Raw genomic sequence first — 24,958 nt, 5'->3', positions numbered from 1 at the left:
GAACATTTTCAATAAGGACAGTCAATATCAATAAATAACTCATAATTTTTCCTAAGCCTAATTTGGTTACAAAACATTAAAAAACTAAAAGGTAAGTCACAGGCTACAAAACTGAAACCGTTTATCTCAATTCACGGTAATGCTGTATTCATTTTGTAGCGTGTTAATATTTTTGGTATTTCCCGTATAAGTTAACCTACCTAAGATTTATATTGATTTGGAGTGCGTTTTGTTATTGTTCTTAGTTGACTTTTGCATATTTTCAGTTAAGTACGACAAGCCTAATCTGTTTTCAAAACGATTCCACTTGAATGGTCGTGTATTCTTGAAAACAAATTGGGTTTAAAACACAACCATCAAAATTAAATAAAAATCACAATAGGTTCAATTGGATTTATTTCACACCAGAAAGAAACATCATTATAAAATACTAAAAGGTAAGAGTTGTTTTTTTTTCTTTAAATTAAACTATCAAATCACAGGCTACAAGAATATCGCGTCGGGCAGCGTGAAGAAAAAACTTAATCTTCCTCAATATCAAAATGTTTCTTCTGCATAAGTTCGTTTACCATTTTAAATCTAATTTAAAATATCTAAAAAAATACTGGAGGAATTCAAAAGTGTCATCGAAAATTTCAAAATTTGCACTTAAGCGCGTACAAAAACAAAATGAAGGATCATTTACATCGATTACAATCATACACAAGTTATAACTGTACAAATTTTCAATATATTTTGAGGCGACAAAATACGAAATAATATTTATCTGCGTGAAAATATTTCTGACCAGATGATTTTATGGATTGTTTTAACGGCGATCCAAGATGTATTAATTGACCATTGTTTTTAGTTTATATTGAATGTAATGTTGGCTTTGGATTAGGCCTTTTTTGTTATAGATTTTCACGCAGACGGTGATGTTTTTTAATGTCGAAAAATGAATTTTGCTTGTAAACTACTGTTATCTACAAATAAGTTACCGTCGTGGCTGGACCAAAAGCGGCGATCCTCAACAAATTACGTTCGATAAACGGGAAAAAAACCTGAAAAAAGTATGTTATTGTGTTGAATAGAGTTTTTTATGGTCTTGAAACTTAATTTAGAGAAATTAGTACAATGTGTTAGATTTGCAAAAATGTAGTTTATTTTTTAACGGATGTTTCATATAAAGTACCATGAAGCCATACCATAGAGCTTTTGAAAGATTTAAGAACATTTCAGAAATAATAGTAAAGTCATTCGGTTAACCAGTTAAAAGTTGTTGCACTTCGAAAATGATGATCGTTTATTAAACAGCAGTAAAGACGAAAAAAATAAGCTTCTACTGTATAAAAATATTGGCTATAATAATATACTTGAAATAGTAAATGAATTTTAATATTCGCTTCATAGTGTTGAAATTAAAAAATTCATTGAGAATCTTCCTTCCCTAACATATAATAGTTAATATAATTTTATATACAAAGAAACACACCTATTTTAGACTGGAATATAGTTTCCTTTTGGTGTATAAATAATTTGTCCAGTGGCTAAACGTCTTAGTATTTCTTTAGCGAGCAGTCTCTTCTCCTTTTTAATTTTCTTCAAAACGCCTTTATTTTCGTGAGCTCGTCTCGACAGATAAGGCAGTACCTCATTCACTGGGCCGTATGGGATGTACTTGTATGCAGAGTAACCAGACTGGCCTGTTAAGACAATAATTATAGAAAGAACAACATTGAATAGGCAAACATAAACGTACCCAACGGGAAAGTGATGTAATCACACATGGCCAACAACTGACCAAAACATATGACCTTGTCGGATGGTTCGATATTGAATTCTTTCATTTTCTCGATGGCAAATCTAACAGTGTCTTCATTGTGAGATGCAACCATGATAGCAATCTTCTTATCCTCGCCCTTATCTTTAAATGCTTTAATTCTCCTTAAGCATTCGGTAAGGGTTTTGTGATACATTTCGCTAGTGGCTTCGAAGTTGGGATTAGTGGGATCTGGATAACCCATAGCGGCAGCTCTTGCTCTCTCCTATAACATAAAATTACGGAATTTTGTCTAAAATTTTGAACAAATTTATTGTTTTATTATCGCTTATATTAATTATTGCTTATTATTATTCGCTTTCGGAAATCCATAAGTCGTATGTCTAGACTACGATGCCCCTTAACACAATTAAATTAAAAGAAAACTGAACACCAACCTGGTCGAGATAAGCTCCTCTGACGAGCTTAGCTCCAAAATAGAAGTTCTGACGTTTGGCTTGTTCCAGATCCGTCGTTACTTCAGTCAGGGCGTTTCTTAGGTAGCACTGATAGGTATTGAAAACAATAGCCTTGTCCTTATTATATTTACGCATAAATTCCAACGTGATACGAGTTATAGCTGGTTGGAAGTAAGTTTGTTCGGCGTCAACCATTATACGAACATCCATTTCTTGTGCGGCCTGAAAAAAATTATATAAAATTACTATAGCTGCTGTAAATTTAGAAGTTAATAGAGGAAAAATCCTTCATTTGAAAAATGTTTTTTTATATATTTCTTTATAGGTGCACTTTTGTGAATTTTCCTTCAAATTTTTGGATTTCTTATCCAAACTTTTAAGATTTACTTTTAAAAATTATATTATCTGTAGAATAACTTATTATCGAATGGAGAATAAATAATTTTTTGTGATGAAAATCATTCAAAAATATGTTCATAAACACTTTATTCACTCTTCACTTTCACTTTTTATTTTACAATTTATGGCTTTATATTTCCCCTGTATATGTCAAAAATTTTCGAAGCTGCGCTAAAACTTCATAGCATAGTTAGAAGACTCAGACTGACCTTTACAATGGTGTTTATTCTTCTAATCATATTCCTAAACATTTCCTCTTCCTTTGGTGACAGCTGGGTGATCAGTCTGGCCATGCGACCAGTCTTCAAATCAGGCACCCTGAAGGTAGTACTGAGTTCTTGGTTTTCATCAATGATACCCGACCAGGGGAACAGATGGAGGATACTGCGTAAAACAGAGACAGAAGCAATGAGGAATTCGACAATTGCTCTTTGGTGATTATCACCTACAAATACCACCTAGGTAATCGGGGGATATATCGAGGAAGAGGGTAAAGTAAATACATTTCGTTAGGTTTCGTTTAGTTTTAAAAATGGGAAGGGGACGAAAAACGTTAGCGCTTTACTCACCCTTCTTTGTCATATGTAACTTGTTTAAGGAACTTTCGCAGGGATTCCTTGTCTTGGATTTTTTCGAATTTCGCTTCCAATTCTTCGGGTTTGGTGTGATGGGACAGGACGTTACCTTCTCCGCCAACAATTTCTGTCATGTATTGACGGGTTCGCATAATTACTTCGGATAATTGAAGCTAAAATCATCAGATCGCCTCGTCACTAATTAGAGTTAACATTATGTAAAACAAAAACAGCACAAAGTGGTACATGAATACCCAACACATATTTCCATGCACTTACCAATAGCTGAGGTCTACCAAGTGCTGTTAGTTTAATAGCGGTAATGCCAGTACCATACGTAGCTCCTGTAACAGAAGAAATCCGTATTTATCCGGCAACATAGTTGCCTTTCCATCACTGATTATATCAGAACCTTAAAATACTTGTTTTTAACTTTTAGGATGTAACTATATATATCACGTATTACTCATGAAATCCCAAAAATTAAAATACAATATAAATAAGCTAGAACTGTTCACATTAATCTAACTTACGGAACTACAAAAGGGATTTTGTAGAAGGCCTATATTTTAGTAATACTGGTTGTTAAAACATTGCAACAATATTGTAAGAATTATAAAAAGCAAAACAAAATATGGCTTATTTAGTAACGATGAAGTAACGAACGATTCACCATACAGAACATTTAATTGTTAATTAATATTTAAACATGAAAGGTTAATGCTCAAATTGTGCTACTTACATTTAGCTGTTATCAATATAGAAGTAAGATATTTTATTTATTTTTTAACGGAAAGCAAGAACATCGAATTACTACTCCACACAAAATATGAACCAAAAGCTGTCCTAGGAAGAATCATAATATACAAAAAGCTATCATGAAAGCCTTATAAATTATAAATTAAAAGAAATCTAAAAGTGAGGAGTACAGTGTGTGAACAAAATTTAATATTTGCTTTGCAATAAATAAATTACTAAGTACATATACTTACCTTTTACTATTCATTATTGAGTCAATTGGATAGTTATACGATCTGTTTCATTATAAAAATATTAATTTTGATATAACGTATATTACCATATTATTAAACCCAAGCAAATATAAAGGATAATTGTGTTAGTTCTGACAAAACCGAACATAAAAAAACAAATAAATTGTGACATTAAAAAAATGACACATATAACCTAAATTTGTATATCTTAAATTTATGTAAAGTGGTTTCTTTTTGTAATTTTCATTTCATTATAGTAACCTATTACCAGTTTTACTTTGCAATAATATAGCAAGTAAATAGCCAAAAATAACGGGTTGGAGAAAAACTATTTTCGTTTTGAATAAAACTTTGTCAAAGCGAATTTATAGTTTAATAATATCGACATTTTCAACGATTGACCAGGCAAGGTGAGATTGTCTAATTCTGATACTGGCCTTCCTTAAGCATTTATCATCATAAATATATGAGCCTGTATTGCCTTTTCCCTTTTCGCGAATAAAAAAGGATAGTATGACTAAATTGGCATTCTCCATTTTCAAGGCACAATAACTTTTGAATTAGTAAATAAATGACGCTTTTTTAGCTATACTGACTTCATTCAAAAAGTAGTACTGAAGGTATGGGAAAACCATCTATTCGGAAAAACTGAAATTAGTTGTTCTTCAATGCAAAACGCTATAAAGATGAAAGTTCGTTGTTTTCTTATGAGTCTAGTAATATGGCAAAAGGCTGCATATTTTTTCAACTATAAAAAATATTTTATAATAATCTAGCGATTTTATGTTGATCAAAATAGTATTAATAAAATGACTTTTTAAAAAATACCCTCCACTTGACTCAATAATACTGTACCCCCTAAAATTAAATTTCTGGTTTAGTTAAGTTTCAAAAAAACCATCAATTTCTTTTTTGTCCAAACTACTTATCCTAATAGTTACCACTGATAAATCGACTCTCGATGGTCGTGTGCTTATTCAATTTGCCAATTAGAACTCGTTTGACTCAACTGAATTTTGCGACTTAAAGGCTTCCAGATTTTAACGGTATTTTGGTATAAATTTTGTCTATTCGGAACAATTAAGAAGGGAGCTTGGTTTTTTCTACTTTACCTGGTTGACTCTTCTGGTAGTCTAGATAAAAAAATAAGTGAACAATTATAACAACGTCCGACAACTTAAACAAATACAAGACAATGAATATCTATGGAAGTTGTGTGTTTCTCTCTGCAATGTTTGATATGAAAATGCATGTAATTTAGAGGAGCTCACTGATCCCGTTGATTTCATCATAATCAACTCATTAGTACTAACATTATATTCGATCGTATAATTAAATACCTTGTTAGCACCCTGAAGACTTGTATGCTTATTTTTGTAAAACAATGAAAATAATTTACAACAAATCGAACATCAGTGTTAATGCAATAATCATTATGCAAAAGCATTAATTAATCGAATTCCATTCCATCGTGAATTACTCTTGTTTCTGTGTCTTTCAAGTTCTCTTTTAATGACTCTAATATTATGAAATTTCTTTCTTCTATATTTCTGATATAGAGTTGTAAACTACTTTTCTTACATATTTTCCTTTTTTCTGTAGTACTGTGATCTAATTGACATTTCTAGCTCAGATATTATTTTTCTCGATTTTCTGCTTTCAACAGGAGCTCAACAGTTTAATCTCAATATGTTAGAAAAGGTACAAAACATATTCAAAAGGCCTTTATTAATATTATATATATAGATTGTTATTTAAAATTGAAGAAATGCTTTCAAGCAATTAGTACCAGATATGACTTATTTTAAACCAGTGTTTATTGAAATTATATCACTATTCCACACGTTATATTGTTTCAAATAAACAAATCTGAATTCGTGTTGCACATAGAATTTCGACCTTATTGAACGAATTGCAGTTGGCAAAGTACCTACGGATGTATATTTAGAAATGTTGAATAACCAGTTAACCGTAGAAACGAATCTACGGCCAAATATTTACAAGATGTTTTTATTGTATCGATAAATCTTTTTAAAAATACCCTTTTATTTAACAAATACCATAACCGGTTAGTTCGAGTTTTTGCTGTTATCTATCTCACAGGTAAACAGGATTAAACGCTAAAAACAATTAAAATATTAAGGTGCTAAAAACCGATAGTCAACTGGGCTGATTAGCACTTATTATTAGGTTATTATTTTGCTAGTTATAACTGGTTTTAAATATTTGTGGAGTTTTTGTCCGGACGACAATGCTCAATCACTTTTTAATTTTTGTCCCTGACTGAACTGAATTCACATTGAATGTAATAATATTATTCAGAGCAGCAAAACCTCGACAACTATTTCCAAATCTTTTGGTAAACTAACGATCGCCTTCTATTAGCTAGTTAGAGGAACTGTGGGTGGTCCTGTGACGGTACTACGCGAGATAAATCAAATTGGGTGGAAAAAATAAGGCTGAAGTAGTAAAGTTCGTTTTTATATCATAATACGTAAAAAGAAGGAGAAATATTCTAATCAGGATAAACAAGTCCTTCACTGAAGTTAACTTAAAATTTAATTCATTAAGCGGGTTGTTAACTTTGTTAGTTAACAAGTTAATCCCCACCTTTGAGAACGCCGGTTAAGAATAAATGATAATGACAATATAGATATCAGGATTGATACCGATACTCAAGATGATTTACTTAAATATTCTTATTAATTTTGCTAAGCCTTTTGCTAAAACAAAGAGCTTACCAATTTTTATAACCTAATTTAATAAAGAAGATATAGTGAAATAATCAGAATAATATTGTTGTATATTATTCTTCTAAGCCTGCTTGCTCATCAATTAAAACGAACCATCATGCAAAAAAAACATAACCCATTGTTTCAAAATTTACAATTTTTATAAAAATGTCGCTTAAATTATTATCTACGACTCTGACGTTTTTTGAGATAAACATTCCACGTAAAAATCAACTCAGATAACAGAACGCGACATTTACAACTCGAAATTGCTCGGCAACGCAAAATAAAGGCTGGTGACAAATCCAAAGGGGGAGTAACGCCACCACTCCCAACTTCATCCGCTCTCTATTAACGCAATATCACCTGGTGAAAAACGATATTTTTACTTTTATTAACACGTCAGAAGTTACATAAAAAATGCATCCGATAGGGAGTATAATTATACACGAATATGATGCAACACCTTTTGTGTATCTATTTATAATAGTGTCATTGCTACACATAAAAATGGGTACTTTATTTTTAGATCGGACAAAACATGGATGATGCAGGTTGACTGACGACAATATCATCGTTGATATCACAAGCCAACAAAAATGTTTTTGTAAAAACCTTTTAAATCAACTTTCCAGAATCTTATGTATTTGTGGGTGATGAAAACGTATTTCGTATCAATATTATTAAATTACTAAAACGCAAATGTTAGGTGCCTATATTTTTAAATTCTCTTTTCATTTTCTCTGTGGAGTTTCTATACAGCTTTTTTCCGATGTTATGAATTTCGTTGTACTCTGTGAAGTGACCAACAGTAGTAATCACGTCATGTTGATATTCCATAGTTTCTGTTATTGTTACTTGCTCCTCAATCACAAATCAACACCACAAAAAAGTCAAGATGGCTGGAAGTGTGCTTTAAGGCTCATTTGGCAATCTGTCTTATAAGTTCTTTGAATATGTCCAATATTATACATAATCTTTTTGATAAGTTTATATTGTTAGTTGCTTTCACATCTCCAAAAAACTTAGCCACAACACCTATTCTTTTGTACCCACCCTTACGCTTTAAAGTTGATATCCAACATCAGTTTACGAACATCAGGCCCAACTAAAATCCTTTCTTTCAATTTAGCTTCTGATAAATAAGGACATTTGAAATACAAATACTTATAACACTCATTATTCTATAAAATGTATTATTAACTCGCCCCGATACAAAACATGGAAACATTCTTGTTATGTTAAATTTTCTTGAACAAATTGAATTAACATTTTCGTAATGTTCGTTTCTCCATGTGGACTAAATGGGAAACAGGCACTGAAGAATAAATATTTCCATAATGATATATATTCCAATTAGAATTATTCAAACAATGTTCCATCATCGGACTATTGTGTATATTTACACATCTAATAGGATAATCCAATTCCAAACATCTTTCCCACCATAAGCTTCAGTTTAAAGGATTTAAATTTCACTTCAGTTGAAATAAATAAAATAACCAGTATATTATTACAGTTAAAACTGCATATACGTATTTTCTCGAAACCACATTTCATAGCAAAGTAATTCCGGTATTTTCCCAAGAAATATTTCCCAACAGTTGTGAAATATTTTTTTATAAAAATTCGCCTTATTCAATGATTTAATACATACATATCATCATTGATAACGTAATCGTTCATTGATAAACGCATTTTAATCGAATAAAGGAGAAGTTTGAATTGCACTCGCAGCATTTTGGTATTGATTCTCAAGAATAAAGAGGTCATTTAAAGTGTGCATTTTGCATTCGTCAAGATTAACATAAAACGGGTTGAGTAAGCTGAAATTTATATTAATATATAGGTGCACACATAGTGCAGCTTTTATTGAAACAACATTAAACAAATAAAACCTATCAGGATATTTTACGATATAGAATTCTTACCGCGTTGCTTGATATAGATCTGGCATTTCAACTAAATATAACTGAGTACAAAAATAATAATGAGTTATAAAATAGAAAAACATTTCGGTTCTCATATTTTTCAAAATGAGTTTATTAATACAGATTCCAATGGCATGTGACGTTTAGATCTATATTTTTTTCCACTTTTCTGGTAAAGCCATAATTCCACAATAAATGCCTTTCGAAAGTAAAAAATAATCAGAATACATGCAAGTACCTACTATAAAGAATGTGTTGTTCTATGGACTGTTATCTTTCAAACGCGCTTTAATATGGCTTCAGGCGACTTTAAAACTATTGGAAAAAACCGAAAGCTTAAAAAGCTTATCGTATGCATAGGATAGAAATTTGTTTTAAAGAAAACCGCATTAATAAGTTAGTTAATTAGAATTAAGTACCGCAGTATAAAATGTACAACAACATAAGGATTACGGTAGTTTACAAATTGCTAAAATAATATCGATTATAAATATGTACAAGGTCAACCAATAAATAGTGCAACTCCTCTAAGTATTTGCAGTTCAAAATCAAAATTGCAAAAAATATTATCATGCCACATCAAGAGAAAAATAAAAACGAATGACTAAATAATATGACAATTATAAATTGCATACAATAGTCAAACGGATGAAAATAATTACGTAAAGTGCTAATAGGGAAAAAATCGCTCTTTCAAAGTAAATATTATAAGTATTACATTCCATGTTGGCTTATAAATAGTTAGAACGAGCGTTAGATGGTTTCTTTTTTAAATTGAACTAAAAATAACTGGCGAAATAATTATTTAGATTTGTTATTGCGGCCATCGGCTGCGTTCTGTCTATTTAGTTCTGATTATGAGGAGTTTTAACATCCATACTATGGACCACAATTCATTTCAATGATTAATCAATGACGAAGACACATATATCAACGCGGTTACAATTAGTTGCAATTTCTTGAATTGAAATATTGATTAAAACAATAAAACACTTGTAACATATTCTTTCTGAAACGGCATTTTCCGTACAAAAAAATTTCGTTGATGCTGCATAAAGATCTATATTTGTAAAAAAAGTTATATTTAAATATGCACGCATAAATATATTTTAATGTTTTTTCCAAAACTCTCGTTAGTACTTATACAATTTTCGCTATTGTTACATGTAAGTATGAATATTTTTGAAAATGTATAACAGTGGAATGGTTTGCAACCAATTTAAATGTATAGAATTGATAAAGTACAATATTGTCTACTGTAACAAAAGGCTCTAAAGCATCGTAAAAGGGGGTCATTCCCTGGAATATACATAATGAAAGTAATAAAACTTAAATGAAATTATAATAATAATGTAGGATTGACAGATTATAGAAAAATCAAAAGCATTATTATTTAACACAGTAAAAAAATGAAGAGTATTAACTAGTCTGTTCATAACGATTTGGAAGTCCTTTAAATGTGTCTTGATCATCCTTACACGCTATTTTACATACACATCTAAATAATATGCTGACACGTCAATAATATGCTTATCAGCGGCTACTGGAATGCAATAAATTAGAAATACAAGTATCAGAACATTCATTCATTTAAAATGACTATATGGAATGTAATGTGGATGCGAGAAATTGCACTCTTATTTTTTTAAGATAAAGTTTGTAAACGAAACTTTCATTTAGACAACACAAAATTTTTTGGAATATTTTTAAGGAATACATTCCCAAATGGTGCACTTCAATAATTAATACATTTTTCTGATCCACTAAATATACATTTTCTTTTTAAACACCCTGTATCCTTAATATGATTCTGACTATATATAATTGAAATGTAAATGACTAGACGGAATTATAGTATGCCTATAAAAATATAACTGGCCATTTTGATATTGCTATTGGGAGATTGTCATATGTAGAACTCTTGTGGAAAATAGATACGAAACAGAAATATAGACTTTCTCTATGTTTGCACTGAGTGCAATATGCAATAACTTCCGAGAATGTTATAACTCATTGTTCAAGAATTACATATGGTGGTAATTTCAACATTGTACAACCTATTTATTAATAATTGTTATAGTTTTAGCTTGTTATGAAAAAATCAACACATGTTAAAACTCCCCTGTTATGCCAAGCCACTCAACGGTTTGTATCTTGTTTTTATACCTGCGATCGCCTCCAGACACTTAATGAATATTTCCATGTTCCTCTCGCAAGTCGCTTCATTGAGGTAGAAATAAGTCCTGGCTGATTGTACTTTGTAACGTCTGTCGGCGAATGTTTTCTCCACGTGATACTGTTTCAACGAACCATCTTCCATTTGATCACCAGCTGCTGGAACTGAGGCCCTGTAAACATCATACGATCATTAATAATCAATAGATCTTATAATGAGGAAGTAAACACTACTGCAATGAAGTGTTTATTCATATTTTTGTCTATAGATCATATGATTTAATTATTTAAAAATATTTTTTTTTGTTATCTATCAAGATTGTTTAATCGAGTCCGTTATACGTCTTCAAATTCAATGCGCTTCAATAGTTAATAAAGCAATAGCAATTTAAATAAAATTTAGACAAAATAAGGTAATAGCAATTTAAACTGCTTAATTATTAAGAAAACCCTTATTCGAAACGAAATTACTTATGTAAGATCATTTCTGACCTTGAGACAATGCTCCAAATTATCGAGACAAAAGTGAGTAACCCGATATGACTAATCCAATTTTTATCTCAAGGTCGCCCGTTTAATAAACCGGCTAGTTGAAATGGTTTTAATTATTTTCAAAACGTATAAAAATATACTAAATTCGGTTCAGCAATATTCTTACAATGCCATTATACCAATTAATAGGTAGCCGAGAAAATAATTGTATTTATATAAATATTTGTATGCAAATAAGTAACATTTTCTAAAATACTTTGGTCTTGCTGAAAACTCATTCAATATATACATACGTTATATTGAAAGACATTACTTATTTTACATTTTCTATATAAAGGTCAACTTTTTCGAAAAAGTTTGAACATGTAATGATGATAATGTAAAATAGAATATACAATAATCAAATATAGTAAACTGATGTAATATTTGTTTTTCTACGTGGAAATACTTCTAAGAAATCAAGTGATCGATTCGCATGTTTATAATTAACCTGTTTATATTACGAATTGTTTTACTACGAACCATTCACATTTATTTAACAGTTTCTAGGACATCATTGAAGCTTGATTGGGAAACAATATAACCTTGACTCAAGTATTTCAATGATTACTACCATTTATTACGAAGACGTTTTATAGACCATTTATTACTAAGATTTATTATGATGACGCCTTTAGTATTAAAAAATATAAATATGTTTTACAATATAACAACTTACTCTACTTCTCGTTTCTCTGCCTCCTCCTGTGAAATGTCCTCCTCCACCGAGTAATCGAGAATCGGCTTGACTCCGAACGACCTAAGTCTCTCCAACTTTGGCCTGATCTTGAATTCATCTTCTCCCGCTACGAAGTGACCATAAAATGTAGCCTTCATCAGTGCCACAAACAGTCTTTCTCCTAGAATGCCTTTGGCAATTTTCATTAGCTGTAAAGAAACATAAATACATTAATATTTTTGATGTTGCAAGATGTCTCAAATTAAAGTATATTAGCAGATTGATTTCAAATTTGAAAAGAAAGTATTGAAAAGTATCGATCGTCTATCGAAAAAAACATTGAAAAATGCAAAAAAACTGACACATTTACAGAAAAAAATATTAAAATGTTGTTCTCCCTCGGATCAAGAAAAAGCTCTCAATTTTTTTTGCGGTGAAAGAAACGAAAATCGATGTTAAATTGCTTTAGAATTTATATTTATTAAAGATATATGACATAAGCAGAAATCCACTCACACTTTTAAATATACGCTTTTCATAATATAACTTAAAACGTAAATGTTCGCTTCACGGTAAAATACTCTATATGCCCTGTAATTTTCATTAACTTGGAATTATTTAAACAGTAATGACAGCAACAATCGATGTTTAGACTCGGACGTATATCTAGCAATATTATGCTTAATATGCCATTAGTAGTACCTTTTCACTAATAATGAAAATGATATTTTGTATTAGTGAATGTCCCACCATTTAGTAGTAAGAGTTATGAATCATCCTAGACAGTTAAATGGCCTGTAAAAGGCAATTAATAAATATTAACTGTGTTGTTATAGAAAATTCCATTGAATACATTAATAATATATTTTGCAGGTGTGCATTTGTAATTATAATTATAAAACTAACCACGCTCAACACAGCCGTTCTAGATAAGACAATTTCTGCTAAATGTGCAAATGCACATCCGTTGATAATGCAGCTACTTTATCAAGTTTACGTATTTCCCTTTCAAATATTTGTTAAGACACTTTTCTCTAATAAGAATAAAATAACACATAACACGTATAAATAAACCTGGCATAACGTATTTTACGAGCTACTATAATATTGATGAAATTATCAATTATTCATTAGATAAAACTGACCTATCATAGTTTGTATTTTATATAGTAAAACTGTATATTCTTTCATGGGTATTAATAGATATGTAACATACAAACTATTATATAAGGTTGCGGAACAAGTAATTTTGGTTTTTTCTAACAGATGGCACCATATTATAACCGTTTGAAAAGTAACAGTCCATAGAACATTCTACATTAAAGTTCATACTTATAATCTATCAAAAGTTACTGCGCTTTGAAAATGCGACTTTCTAAAACGTAATTTTCGTCTTATTTTGCATTTTTTAAAGCCCTCGATGTTAAGTAGTAGTAGGTTAAATAAGTATAAAGTTAAATAGACTTAATATTATACATGAGATTCATGGCAAAGCATCCCCAAATTACTGTTTGTTTTGAATTTTGACCTTATAGTTACTCATATACGGCTTGTTTCATTCCATTACAACATAGATCCGCCCTTATCGAATGAAACACCATTAATAATTGGTGTAGTGCAATTAGGAATTGTGTTTCAAAGTTGCTCAACTATGAACATAAATTTTCGCTTTATGCAGTTTCACGTAGCTCAAGAAGGAAACTTCTGAGTCGGAAGTACTGGTATACTGATGTATATGTATCATAATACGATTACTCGTTCAGATTTATTGCAATCTAGAAATACGCCCTGTAACTATAAATCAAAAAGTAAATAAAACTGACCTGGGTCAACTTATGGAAATTTCAAAGAATAGTAGCTACTAACAATTAAAAACGATCGCGTCTGCACTGTAACCCGTGCAGACAATGTGGAGATTTTAAAACTTGGACAAGTGACAACGCACGGGATATTTTCTAAAAAAGTAAATTCGAGCCGCGCGTGTGGATATTGGAAAAATGCCACTTGCCGAATACTTTTCCAACAGACGACTAAGCCTCAGATCAAAGTCCGACTTTTTATTTCGAAATGAACCGAAATACTTTAGAAAGTGAAACGTTTTTTCCCCGTCTAAAATTACTTGTGCACATTTGATGCAACAATTCTAAAAATGCCTTCTTGTTTTCGTAAATATTTGGTTAATAACTGTTACGTATATTTTCTAAAATTAACTCGCTCTTTGTTACATTTTATCCTTAATTAGTTAATTACTGTGTACTAAGTTTAATGAAAAACATTCTCGTTAGAGTTTGTTGAAGAGATTTTTGTTGATCCAATAACAATGTATAAAAAATATAAACAACAAAGAGTTGTGTCCGAAAATAAATAAGTTTACGGTTATTTTTAGTTTACGTTTAGGTTATTAAGAAAACGATAGACGTCTCTAAAAGTTGCATATCTCTAGTAACACTTGTTCAATGAAAGTACTCTTATAACACTATATATGACAGATCTTCAATAACTCGACAAACATTGAGACAGCCTTCAGACAGAAAGATCTTCATGTTGTAAAGAAAAACAAATGGAATTATTTTAGTTCTGTGTTGTATGGCATGAAATATAATTTAACCATTACTTCAACGACATATTTGTAGCTAATATTCAAAAATTACAAGAAAAATAATAATTCTTGGAATTTCAAACGTCGTACCATTTTAAAACTCAACACAAACAAAAATATTAGTTATGCACATTAAAAGTTACACATCCATTTTGTAAGATATATCATTGCAGCCCACTTACATATGCCTTTGGATGAAAGCCATGCAACTTACAAAAAGAAACACCTACCGTATAAATCATCAAAAAATATCTAAGAAAATAAAACCGGTTTATTAATATCTTACAGCAAAATGTAACTGACCATACATATGACTTAATTATTCTGATTTTGCAAAATCATGATGTATAAAAGGCAATTATTCCCATTAATTCATTAAAATATTTAGTTTTCTCGTTTACATTCTTAAATAGTAAAGGCTCTAGAGTATAATTTGATTTTTTGAGTAGGTGAGTAGTTTTTTGTTCACTGTGTATGTATTAACCCAGCATCTGTTACAAATAATATATAAGAAAAATATGCCTAATTTAAATACATAATAATAATTAAAAAAAAAGAAAATTTTATGTACCTATTACTATAATACACAACAAATAATAAACATATAGACTTATATATACATTAGACAAAAAATTAAAAAAACAACACGAACAAACTCAGCGTTCCTTTATACCGTTTTCATTTTTCACTGACGTTAAAATTAAGTTTTTTATGACTATCATAATATTCAATGAAAAACAAATCGACGTTTTGTGAATAACATATAACTGGAAAGATGAATAATATGACTAAAACCAGCTTGAGACGTTTTTATTCTAATTTTAGAGGATAATCGATACCTATAAACTGTAAACATAGTTGTTAGTTTCTAAAAGCATCTGGACTTTTAACTTTGTACCAAAAACCATCTTTTTATTTTAATCTTCTGAACGCACGTGAGCTTGGAACAATGCCACTGTTATTTAGGTAAAATGTAATCAATGTAATAATTTTTTTCAATAATAGCGAATGTTTTTTTTTTGAATCGATCGAAAATAAAATACCACTAAATTTGAAAAGTAAGAAAAAGCTTAATAACCGACCGCAGACCATTGATTAATTTAGTACAAATAACCATTTAAATATTTCTTTCCTCATTTGTTCCCTTACACAATGCTATAATATTGATTAATTTTCAGTTTGAATTCAATTATGGTGAAAATAATTTATTAATATTTCATCAACTTTGAATAGTTTAAGCTTAAAAACAATATAACAAAATAAAAAAGGGAAAAATAATTTCCAGATATGAGTTTTTGAATTAGATAATGAAAAGGTTAAGGAAGTATTTCGTGTGGTTTTTTTTTATATGAATGTAGGATGTTTATGGTTTACATTATTATAGATTTTCACCTAAATTTCTAAGACTGGGGTATGAAAGTGCCACTGCGTAAGAAAAATGTTATTCGTATATATGATTGAACTAGTAAAAATGATTGTCTTAACCAGACCACGAAGAACTATCGCCGTATTCTGTACGTAACCTTCTTTTGTTTTTTTCATTATTTACTCTTTTGTTGTTAATTTTCTTCTTCCTCCTCTATGTTTTTGAATCGTTGTTGTTCTTCGTTCTTCCGTACATTTTTTCATATTTTTCCTCCTCTCTCTAATTACCACTCATTTTCATTTATGTTGAATTTCCGTTCTACAATTATTGTTCCTTTACCTTGTTTTCTTCAAAAAATACAGTTTACTTGTTCGTGTTAAATTCAGCGGGGCCAAAGGAATCACAAAATACATTGCATTTACAAGTTTCCGCTAATAATATTTCACCTCATTAACGTGTTTACCTTAATTAAAGTGAAGTGAACGTTAAAAAGAACAAGGACAGTCTCGCAGACCTTGTGAAATATCAAACATAGAAAATCGAATAGGAATCCTTTGAATATTTACAAGGGCAACACGAGGACTAGGATATGTGGGCGCCTTACGCAGTTTTTCCTAACATTTCACGATTTTTCGACTCAACCAAGGTCGTCCTAGTTATTTTCAGATTATGAAATTTAAAAAATTGTTACTTTCCAATATTCGGTACTTGATATCTGAACGAATTTAATTTAATTTTGCGGTGGATACCTTCAAGGATCTATGGTATCTTATACAAATACATTTTACCCCCGTTCCGACGCGATAGGTGTCAATGTCAATACATGACTATCACCTCGGAAATGTTAATTAAATTAACGTTAGTTGATGATTTCAGCAATTGTACAAAACCATGAGATATTTAGCAATTTAACTCATACACGAGCATTTATTTTACACCAATTTCAAAATGAAATTATTACGTTTTTACTATTAATTTTTATAAATAATATAGAATATAGAGATAGTAAAAGGCTCTTTCTTTAAAAAATATGTTTTTCAGTGATTTCAAACACCAAACCGACGTATTACTTGATGTTATATACAAATTTCCTCGAGTTATTGGCTTTAACTGTATACTTTTTTAAAATATTTTTTAAATAACTCAAATAATGGTTTATTTATGTTCTGATTTAATGACTGTATTTTTAACTAATGTAGTTGTTATTTAATCTGCAATTACGTTATTATGCATCCTTTCTCCATATATTCAAACTACGCGAATATGTTTGGAACTAGAATATTCTACTGTTATCTTTCAAAAAAGCAAAAAAGTATGGCTTCATCAAATTATATGCCACTTTGAAGTCATCTGTTAAGAAAAGTCGAAATTACCTTTTCTCTTACTTAATATTTCTTTAATTAATGTTTAAAATGCTGATTAGTTTCTCACGCGCTTAATTTATGCATATTATTCGTTTGATGTTTTTCACCTCTATTGCAGGTGAAATTATTTGGATAAACCAATAAAAACCGAATTTCCTGACTCATTTTCTTACATAATTCTGTAAACAATTTCGTTCAACAAATAAAGTCGATCAAATCTGTTGGAGTGTGGATGACGCACACTGGAACGAACGAACGAACAGTTATTTAATTCTCATGAGGATTTTTTTCGCGACTACCATGGCGAAAAAGTAAGAGTTTCGGGCGTCAGCAATCGGGTCGGGTTGCCGTCGGCCGGTACGTAAATCCGCCCGCTTGTGGAATCGATTTTTCGCGTGGAGGTGTGTTGGGCAGACCGCGATCCTATTGGTCGGCGTCGCCTTCCGATTCGTTTGACGTCACTGGGTCGACGTCTTTTATACACGTTCGGAATGATATTGCCTATTTTCTCCCCCTTGCCCCTGAATTTAATGGTGTGAAGGAAGGATATCGTCCACGTTCTACGCTTTTATGATTCAGCTAAAACCTATATCGATTGAAATAAATCTAATCAGTTCAAAAAGAATACAATTTGCGAAATTGATCGCGAACTATAGCGAAATTACATTCCATTCAGAAATTAGTCGCCTGGAGTGTTCTAATCACTTTTGAAAACGTTATCGTGCAATAAAATGTTGAAATGTGTAGGTCGTACAATAGCGCATTCTTTAATTTAAAGACTATGTATTGTTATTTTTTATAGATAACATTATTAGGTACAATGGTAGATTAGATTAGGGAGAAAAAACAACACAATAGACTATGATTAGATTGAGAGCTTTAATTATTCAAGTTATACTTTTGCAAAATAAAAATGTTAGTTTCATTTATAGCTAGTTCTTTCTGATTCAGAAAATATAAAATGTATTAACCACACCATATTGACTTACTAAACAAAAAATAAAATAGACCTTTAAATTTAATTTGCAAGAGTTGAAAAAGAAAAAGTTTCATCACACTGCATGGCTCTTTATTTAATAAAAAAATCAAGTGACATCCTTACCGTTTTAAGGCTATTAAAGCCGAATCGAAAATCTTTAAAACCGCCATCGTCATAAACACACTGTATCGTAATTGAATTATTTTGTAGTAGATGAAACCATATTACCAAACGGTCAGATCGTTTAATTGTTCATAGTTCATAATTCTTTGTATCGAAACTGAAGTAGTTCATTGAAATCTTACTCAAACGCGCAAATAACATTTCCATGATTTTATGATATTTATATTTATTTATTTTTATTGAAATAATTATAAGAATAAAATAGTTTTTAAAATTAACCTTTAAAAGGGTGCCTGCAATTAGTCGATTGTCGTAGTTTGAAAGTCTAACTTAGCTTAGCTTTGAAAGCTTAGAAAATCATCTCTCCAAAACCACCGAAAACTCAGTTGCACGCATTCGGTCTCTTTCTTTTGTCTAAAGCTTTTTCGCATAGCACCGGTTAAAATTAGAATAGTTTCGCGTTCCCGTTTACCTTTGCTTTCCATCGTGATTAAACTTGGGTGTTTAATTTTAAGCAGACCATGTTAAGCATGTCATTCTCCTTACAATTTAATCTCAGTGTGTTAGAAAATTTAGATGTTAAGATATCAAACAAAATAAACCAACTAATCAATCTAAAAATTACACGAGTAAAGACGATAGATGCAAGTATCTCTTTACTAAAATGAATGTTAAACTTATTTACGTTAATGTAAAAGTTTTAAGCGATCCTGGTAAAAGGTAAAACCTCAATAAATCTAACTAAGATGGCATATTTGATATCTAACATCAAATAAGGAGCCTAGGATTTCTTTAAAATAATATCATCAAATTGTAAACTTCATTATATCTCTACATCGGCACAGAAAATCACGAAAAGGAATCAATGAAGAGATTAGTAAGGTTTATAATTCAGATCTGTAGAACATACTACTTATTTACGTGTCGATTAAGACGAAAATGAGCTTTATCCTTAAAATAAGATGTTAGTAAGTATTGAAAAGAGTTTAATTGTCTTGCTTCGTTTCGTACCAATCCATTGATTAGTATCCTAGGTATATAATTCTTGCTTTAGGTGTAGCTTTATACGAATATAAAGTTGAGAACACCTTGTACACACAATGAACATTCCTTCAAGACCAAATGTATTTAGTGGTGTAATATTTGGTATTATACGATGTATACGAACCTACCATGTTATTAGCTATAACTTTTCAACGATTGTGCTATTACCGCATATTCACAAATGACCAGAATCAATACATTCAGCAATAGTGCTAATGAATATAAATTAAGACATATTTTCTTTTACACATCTTTTTCGATAATGTATATTAACATTTTTATATTAAGTGATAATGTTGTTTTCTTATCTATTCGCACTCGAACCTAATATAGTTATAATAACTCTCATTTTTCTCCTTAGGTTTTGTCTCTCCATAGATCAAGAAGATCGGCCTGATGAGATGAAGAAGAAGGTTGCCTGGTAGTACGTTGAAAAAATACTAAACCCAAAATTTATGAGACTTTGCCGGTGTCAATTCGTTATACTTTATCAAAATGGTATTGTTAATGTCCCCTACTGAACCTGCTGCTTATCATCCAAATATCCAATAATTAGTTATTATAGCACTTAAGTATCATATATCTTGAAATAACTACTCAATTTAATAATACATCTAGTAAATAACACCCAAGTGGTACTTCACATTTGTAGCACCAATTATGTACCGCTATATGTTCAAGCCTTTAGTAGAAAACAGCGAATACGTGTACTACAGGTATTGTCAATATTTACTTGTAGATTATATTCTTCGACGAGACAAGCGAGAAATTTTGTGTCGCAAACGATTATACGATAACGAAAAAAATCACCCATTTATCATAGATGAAATACACATTTTATTATTCTCTTCGTAATTTTTCATATTCTCTGTATAGTAAACGCGTATAAATTCTAGCTAGAAGAATTAGCATATTTTTTGTTGTTCCGATAAAAATATCTTGAAATAAACCGCATGCAAAATTAACTTACTATTATAGACGACAATTTGGAGACCACGAAAGGGAATAATATTTAATGTCAGGCAATGTCAAAAACGAATTATGTATTTCAATTTCACGGTTGACTGACGTAACAAAAAAACAAGCCTCCGTGCTTATATATATAACAAGAGTTATCAATCAATTAATATTATGTATACAACGTAGTAGAAATATTAGTTTGATTGATTATTGCTATTATTTAGTTCATTTACTATATGATAATATACCTATTGGATTGGGATAAAAGTAGTTTCGGTTTAATTTCGTCAAATAAACTCAATATTTGTATTTCAAGACAAGCATTATTATTATAAAAATGTCTTAGATATAATTTACTACTGCATGACTTCTTATCAGCACAAAAAGGTTTTTCAACGAAAGCATATTTCAAAATGAATAATAATCATGCAATACCAAATGGCGGGTGGATGATTATTAAAAGACTATTTTTGATTAAACAATCAATGTTGAATTATAATAAAAATAAAATGCCCTCATTCCAAGCGCCAATTTCTATTATCGCATTAAGAGAATATGTCTTAGAATTACATCAATCAACCGTTTAGACCTTTAAGAATGTAACCTTAATGATGACTAGTGTTTGCTTTGAAAATTTTACTTGAAAATATATCTTGTGATATATAAAACGATATAAACTAATAAACAATTTGGTAGGCGAATCTTAAGAGTAAATATATTTTTGCTTGAAACTAAAACAAAAATTCGTTGTTAAAATTGTTACGCCTGTAATTTTTGTAACTAAAAAGTAAGAAAAAAGACTGTACAAGTTGCAGTTGCGAGTTGAATCAGCTTTTATCCGCTTGACTACTCAACAAAGATCGTTGACCTAGTAACGGAATTGATTCGCCAAAGGGGGTAACAGTTGAATACTGAAATGAAACAATACGATGCGCTCGTTAAAAGTCTTCTTATGCAACCGTAAATTTCATTAGCTACTCAGTTAGTAATAATTACTTCGTAAGTATTAACATTTCGATTTTTTAAATTTAAGTCGCAACTAATGTGGGTTTTGCGTAGTTTGTAGTCTGTTGTTAAATATGATTGGTAGCGGCAGATATATCCGGTATCATAGGTGAGAAATTTCAGTACCTATTTCATTTTTTCTATTTGTGTTCATTTAATAACCTTGCTGTAACTTTAAGCATGAATTTCAAGTGTTCAACTTAAAAAAATATTATGTAATTAAATCAACAAAAAATAAAGTAAGTGGGAAATTTCGATACATATTTCAATTTTTCTACTTGTATCCATCTAATGGTATTGTTAATAACATTAAAAATAAATTATAAGAATCAACTTTTCCAGATATTAATAATATCTGGCTTTGTTTAATATATATAGAATATATTCTGACACCTTCATCATAAATACGAATCGTTTGATTTGATTGTGTCTAGAAAGACCCATTCGAATCAAAATATGATCCTTAGTTGCTAGATAGATAATCCCAATTTATTATTTATATAATTTACATATGGCCAATGAAAATGTTATATGAAGAGATATTAAACCATAACTTTTAAAATGTTGCTAATGTTTAGAATTATAAAGCTGTAGTAAACATTGAAAAAAAATTAACAAGCTAAATTATACTATAAGTTCTTCAGTCTTCAGTCAGAAATTTCCATTGACTCACAAATTAATTTAGAACTGATTTCCATCAAATATCTTGGGATTTTCGACTAATTTGGTTAAAAACGTACTGCGTAAAATCCGATTAAATATCAGCACATTATTACTACAAAACCGTTAAAAATTTACTAAACGATTAACGTGTTTAAGAAAAATGTATGCCAGATAAGCATAAATATAAATGGATCAAAATAACTTTGGTTAGAATAAGTAAAATCAATAAATTGGCAAATGTGTGCTTTGGTATAAGACTATGTTATAAAGTAGGTAAAAAGGCCAGTTATTTAAATGATTTATAGAATATAATAAGATAAATCCACAAACTCCAATATAAATGATTTAATTGTAAATTAAAAAATTCATATAAAAATATGTCCTAGTAAGTCAAGAATGTAATTTTAAAAAACAAATTAAACAATATTGTTAGTATTGAAAATTAAAGAAACACTCATTGGGAATTTTAATATTTAAATGCGGCGAGGTTACCTAACCAAACAGTTGAAAGGCGAAATAAAAAATCGATAGAAAACAAGTTTGTGTTCTGGCAAAAGATTGCAGCGAGCCGTACGCCAACATCAAATTTCACGAGGCTAAGTCGGTCAAGGATTCGCTATTGACAAACGGGGTGTTCGGTAACGTCGAACATAACCACCCTGTTTTGTAATTTCGATTAAAAAAACCTACTAACTACGTCATACGATTGTTAAAAGCCGCGAATCTGGAACGCACTTTAACTGATCAACGTCAGATAAGTTCTACGAGCGACTATAGTTACTAAAGAATACCAATCGATATCACGAACAGGAGGAATAAAATGTGCAAGCGAAAATTATAATTTTTGATTTTTAACATTCCGGTTCTTGTCCCGTCACCTCTCAGAGGCGATATCACATGAACCAACCAGAACAGGTTCGATATATTCTTTTAAAAATGCCGCCCCAGAAAAAGGCAGACACTGTCTAGAATCGGTAATAAGTTTACTCAAGGTCCTAGTAACCGGCGGTTCTGCGTTTAATGGATCATTTCACAAAAAAAAAACGAGCAAATTTGCGTTATATATTACGGATTGTTCTAGAAAATGGGATGTTGTTAGTTGAAGTTGAAACTAGGTCGCAAAAAAGCTTTAAAATTAACTTGGGCAGTTTAAATGGCGCATAGCACTTTCTCTGGCCCGATGACCTAATAACAGTAGGAACCTCAACCCTTACCTTCATGTTATTTGTAACAATAGCTTCGTAGGAACACATCTGGTAAACGATAAGGGCCCGCAGGAGCTCCCAGTTCGTTTTGCTCTTGAAGGCTGCCTTGGCATCTTCGAAGGTTAAATCTAACGGATCCCTGGGACTCTGGATGGCCTGTTTCTGCTGGTCTTGTACTAGACTGGTGGCCGCTGTCGACTTGCGAGCGGACTGTGTCACATCGATTTTACAACCGATACCGGCGTTTAAGTTATCGATCAATAAACCGTACTTTTTGTATACACTGCACCTGAACACTGGACGAAGAAAAGCCATTTAACTGACGTACGGTAGCGGAAGAAGATCTTTCAGGTTTGTCGATCCGAGATTGAGGTTTTTCTGCTCGCTGCTCCTCTAATGAACAACACCTGGCGTTATAGGACTCCGTACTCCTTGTATCGAGCTGGCACTCTGTGTTGGCACACGACTGTAAACTCGCTGCGTTTCCTTATTTTTAACCGTATGATCTGATCATGCGCACAAACGGATCATGCCGGTCGGTAACTAGGAACAAAATGAGAACGACGATTCAGCGGCCGTCAAAGCAAACGTGAAAGAAGTTTACTGTAGTTCCGGTTAAAAACGCGAAATATTTTAATCAATGTTACTTGTTTATGTTTTTCCGACGTTCTGTTTCGATTTTATGACGTTTGACAACTGTGTCTGTCAAAGTCAATTATATTTACGTTTCTCTCTCACTCTTTATCTACAAATAACAAATCCATCTTTTTAATCTGTTACTAGATTATTGGATTTTTAAGATGGCATCGATACCTCGATAATCGAATATTAAATGTTCATTATTTGCAATAACAAATTTTAAACACATTGTTTATATGCTTTCAGTGTTGCACTGTTCAATTCCACATTTTCAGCTATAAGTTATTTGACACTGTTGAACTGATTTTTTTTTTCAGTTACTTTTGTATGAAATTCATTATGATGTCACTTATCTTGTTAATAGCATCGAATATTATTACATGCTTTAATCATATTAATTACTAATTTTTATACTTTAATCGTTTGTTGTTAAAAAATACCCATATACGCGTGCACTTTCATTTATTTTTAGCTTTTTTATTTAGATTTTTATGTTCTGAATAATGCCTTGTCTCTAAAAATCCACAAATTTTACGGTGGTCGAAATTATATAATTGTATTTTATATGATACAAAATTGTTGAATCACAAATAATACAGCAAATGTTGACATTTGATGCTTACTTCATTTACAAGTTATCGTAATTATTAATTATCAAAACAAACATAGGAATATACAATAGATATTCAAAAAAATTGTAACTAAAAGCTGTCCCGATACGACCACGTACATTCCTTTGGTTGTTTCTTCAGGAGGAAGAATATATATTTCGCATTT

At 30.7% G+C, this 24,958-nt stretch overlaps 2 protein-coding genes across 3 annotated transcripts in view; one reads left to right on the top strand and one right to left on the bottom strand.

Moving 5' to 3' along the window:
- Nucleotides 1-379: 379 nt before the first annotated feature.
- On the bottom strand, nt 380-24,240 carry slgA (proline dehydrogenase slgA). 2 transcript variants are annotated; one of them, XM_076399183.1, is made up of 11 exons: nt 23,552-24,240; nt 12,235-12,443; nt 11,016-11,197; nt 5,299-5,319; nt 3,474-3,538; nt 3,189-3,367; nt 2,829-3,003; nt 2,200-2,442; nt 1,742-2,027; nt 1,475-1,685; nt 380-1,043 (listed from the first exon to the last, which is right to left on the bottom strand). In XM_076399183.1, the coding sequence occupies exons 1-10, from the start codon at nt 23,855-23,857 to the stop codon at nt 1,480-1,482; spliced, it is 1,872 nt and encodes a 623-aa protein (XP_076255298.1). In that variant the 5' UTR covers nt 23,858-24,240; the 3' UTR covers nt 380-1,043; nt 1,475-1,479. The 2 variants fall into 2 exon arrangements, with proteins under 2 accessions (XP_076255298.1, XP_076255299.1); XM_076399184.1 differs by lacking the exon at nt 5,299-5,319.
- LOC143193168 (uncharacterized) overlaps nt 21,728-24,958 on the top strand; it is a 26,442-nt gene continuing 23,211 nt past the window's right edge. The window contains exon 1 of the mRNA XM_076399186.1: nt 21,728-21,783. The gene's annotated coding sequence lies outside the window, so the exon portion shown is untranslated. The remainder of the gene's footprint in view (nt 21,784-24,958) is intronic.

This window comes from Rhynchophorus ferrugineus, unplaced genomic scaffold (assembly GCF_030347505.1).
Source record: "Rhynchophorus ferrugineus isolate W39M unplaced genomic scaffold, kcgeb_rfMv2 rfM3, whole genome shotgun sequence".
Taxonomy (NCBI): Eukaryota; Metazoa; Arthropoda; class Insecta; order Coleoptera; family Curculionidae; genus Rhynchophorus; species Rhynchophorus ferrugineus.
The sequence above is the reverse complement of the archived record's forward strand: the minus strand, read 5'-3'. Positions and strand labels throughout refer to the sequence as shown.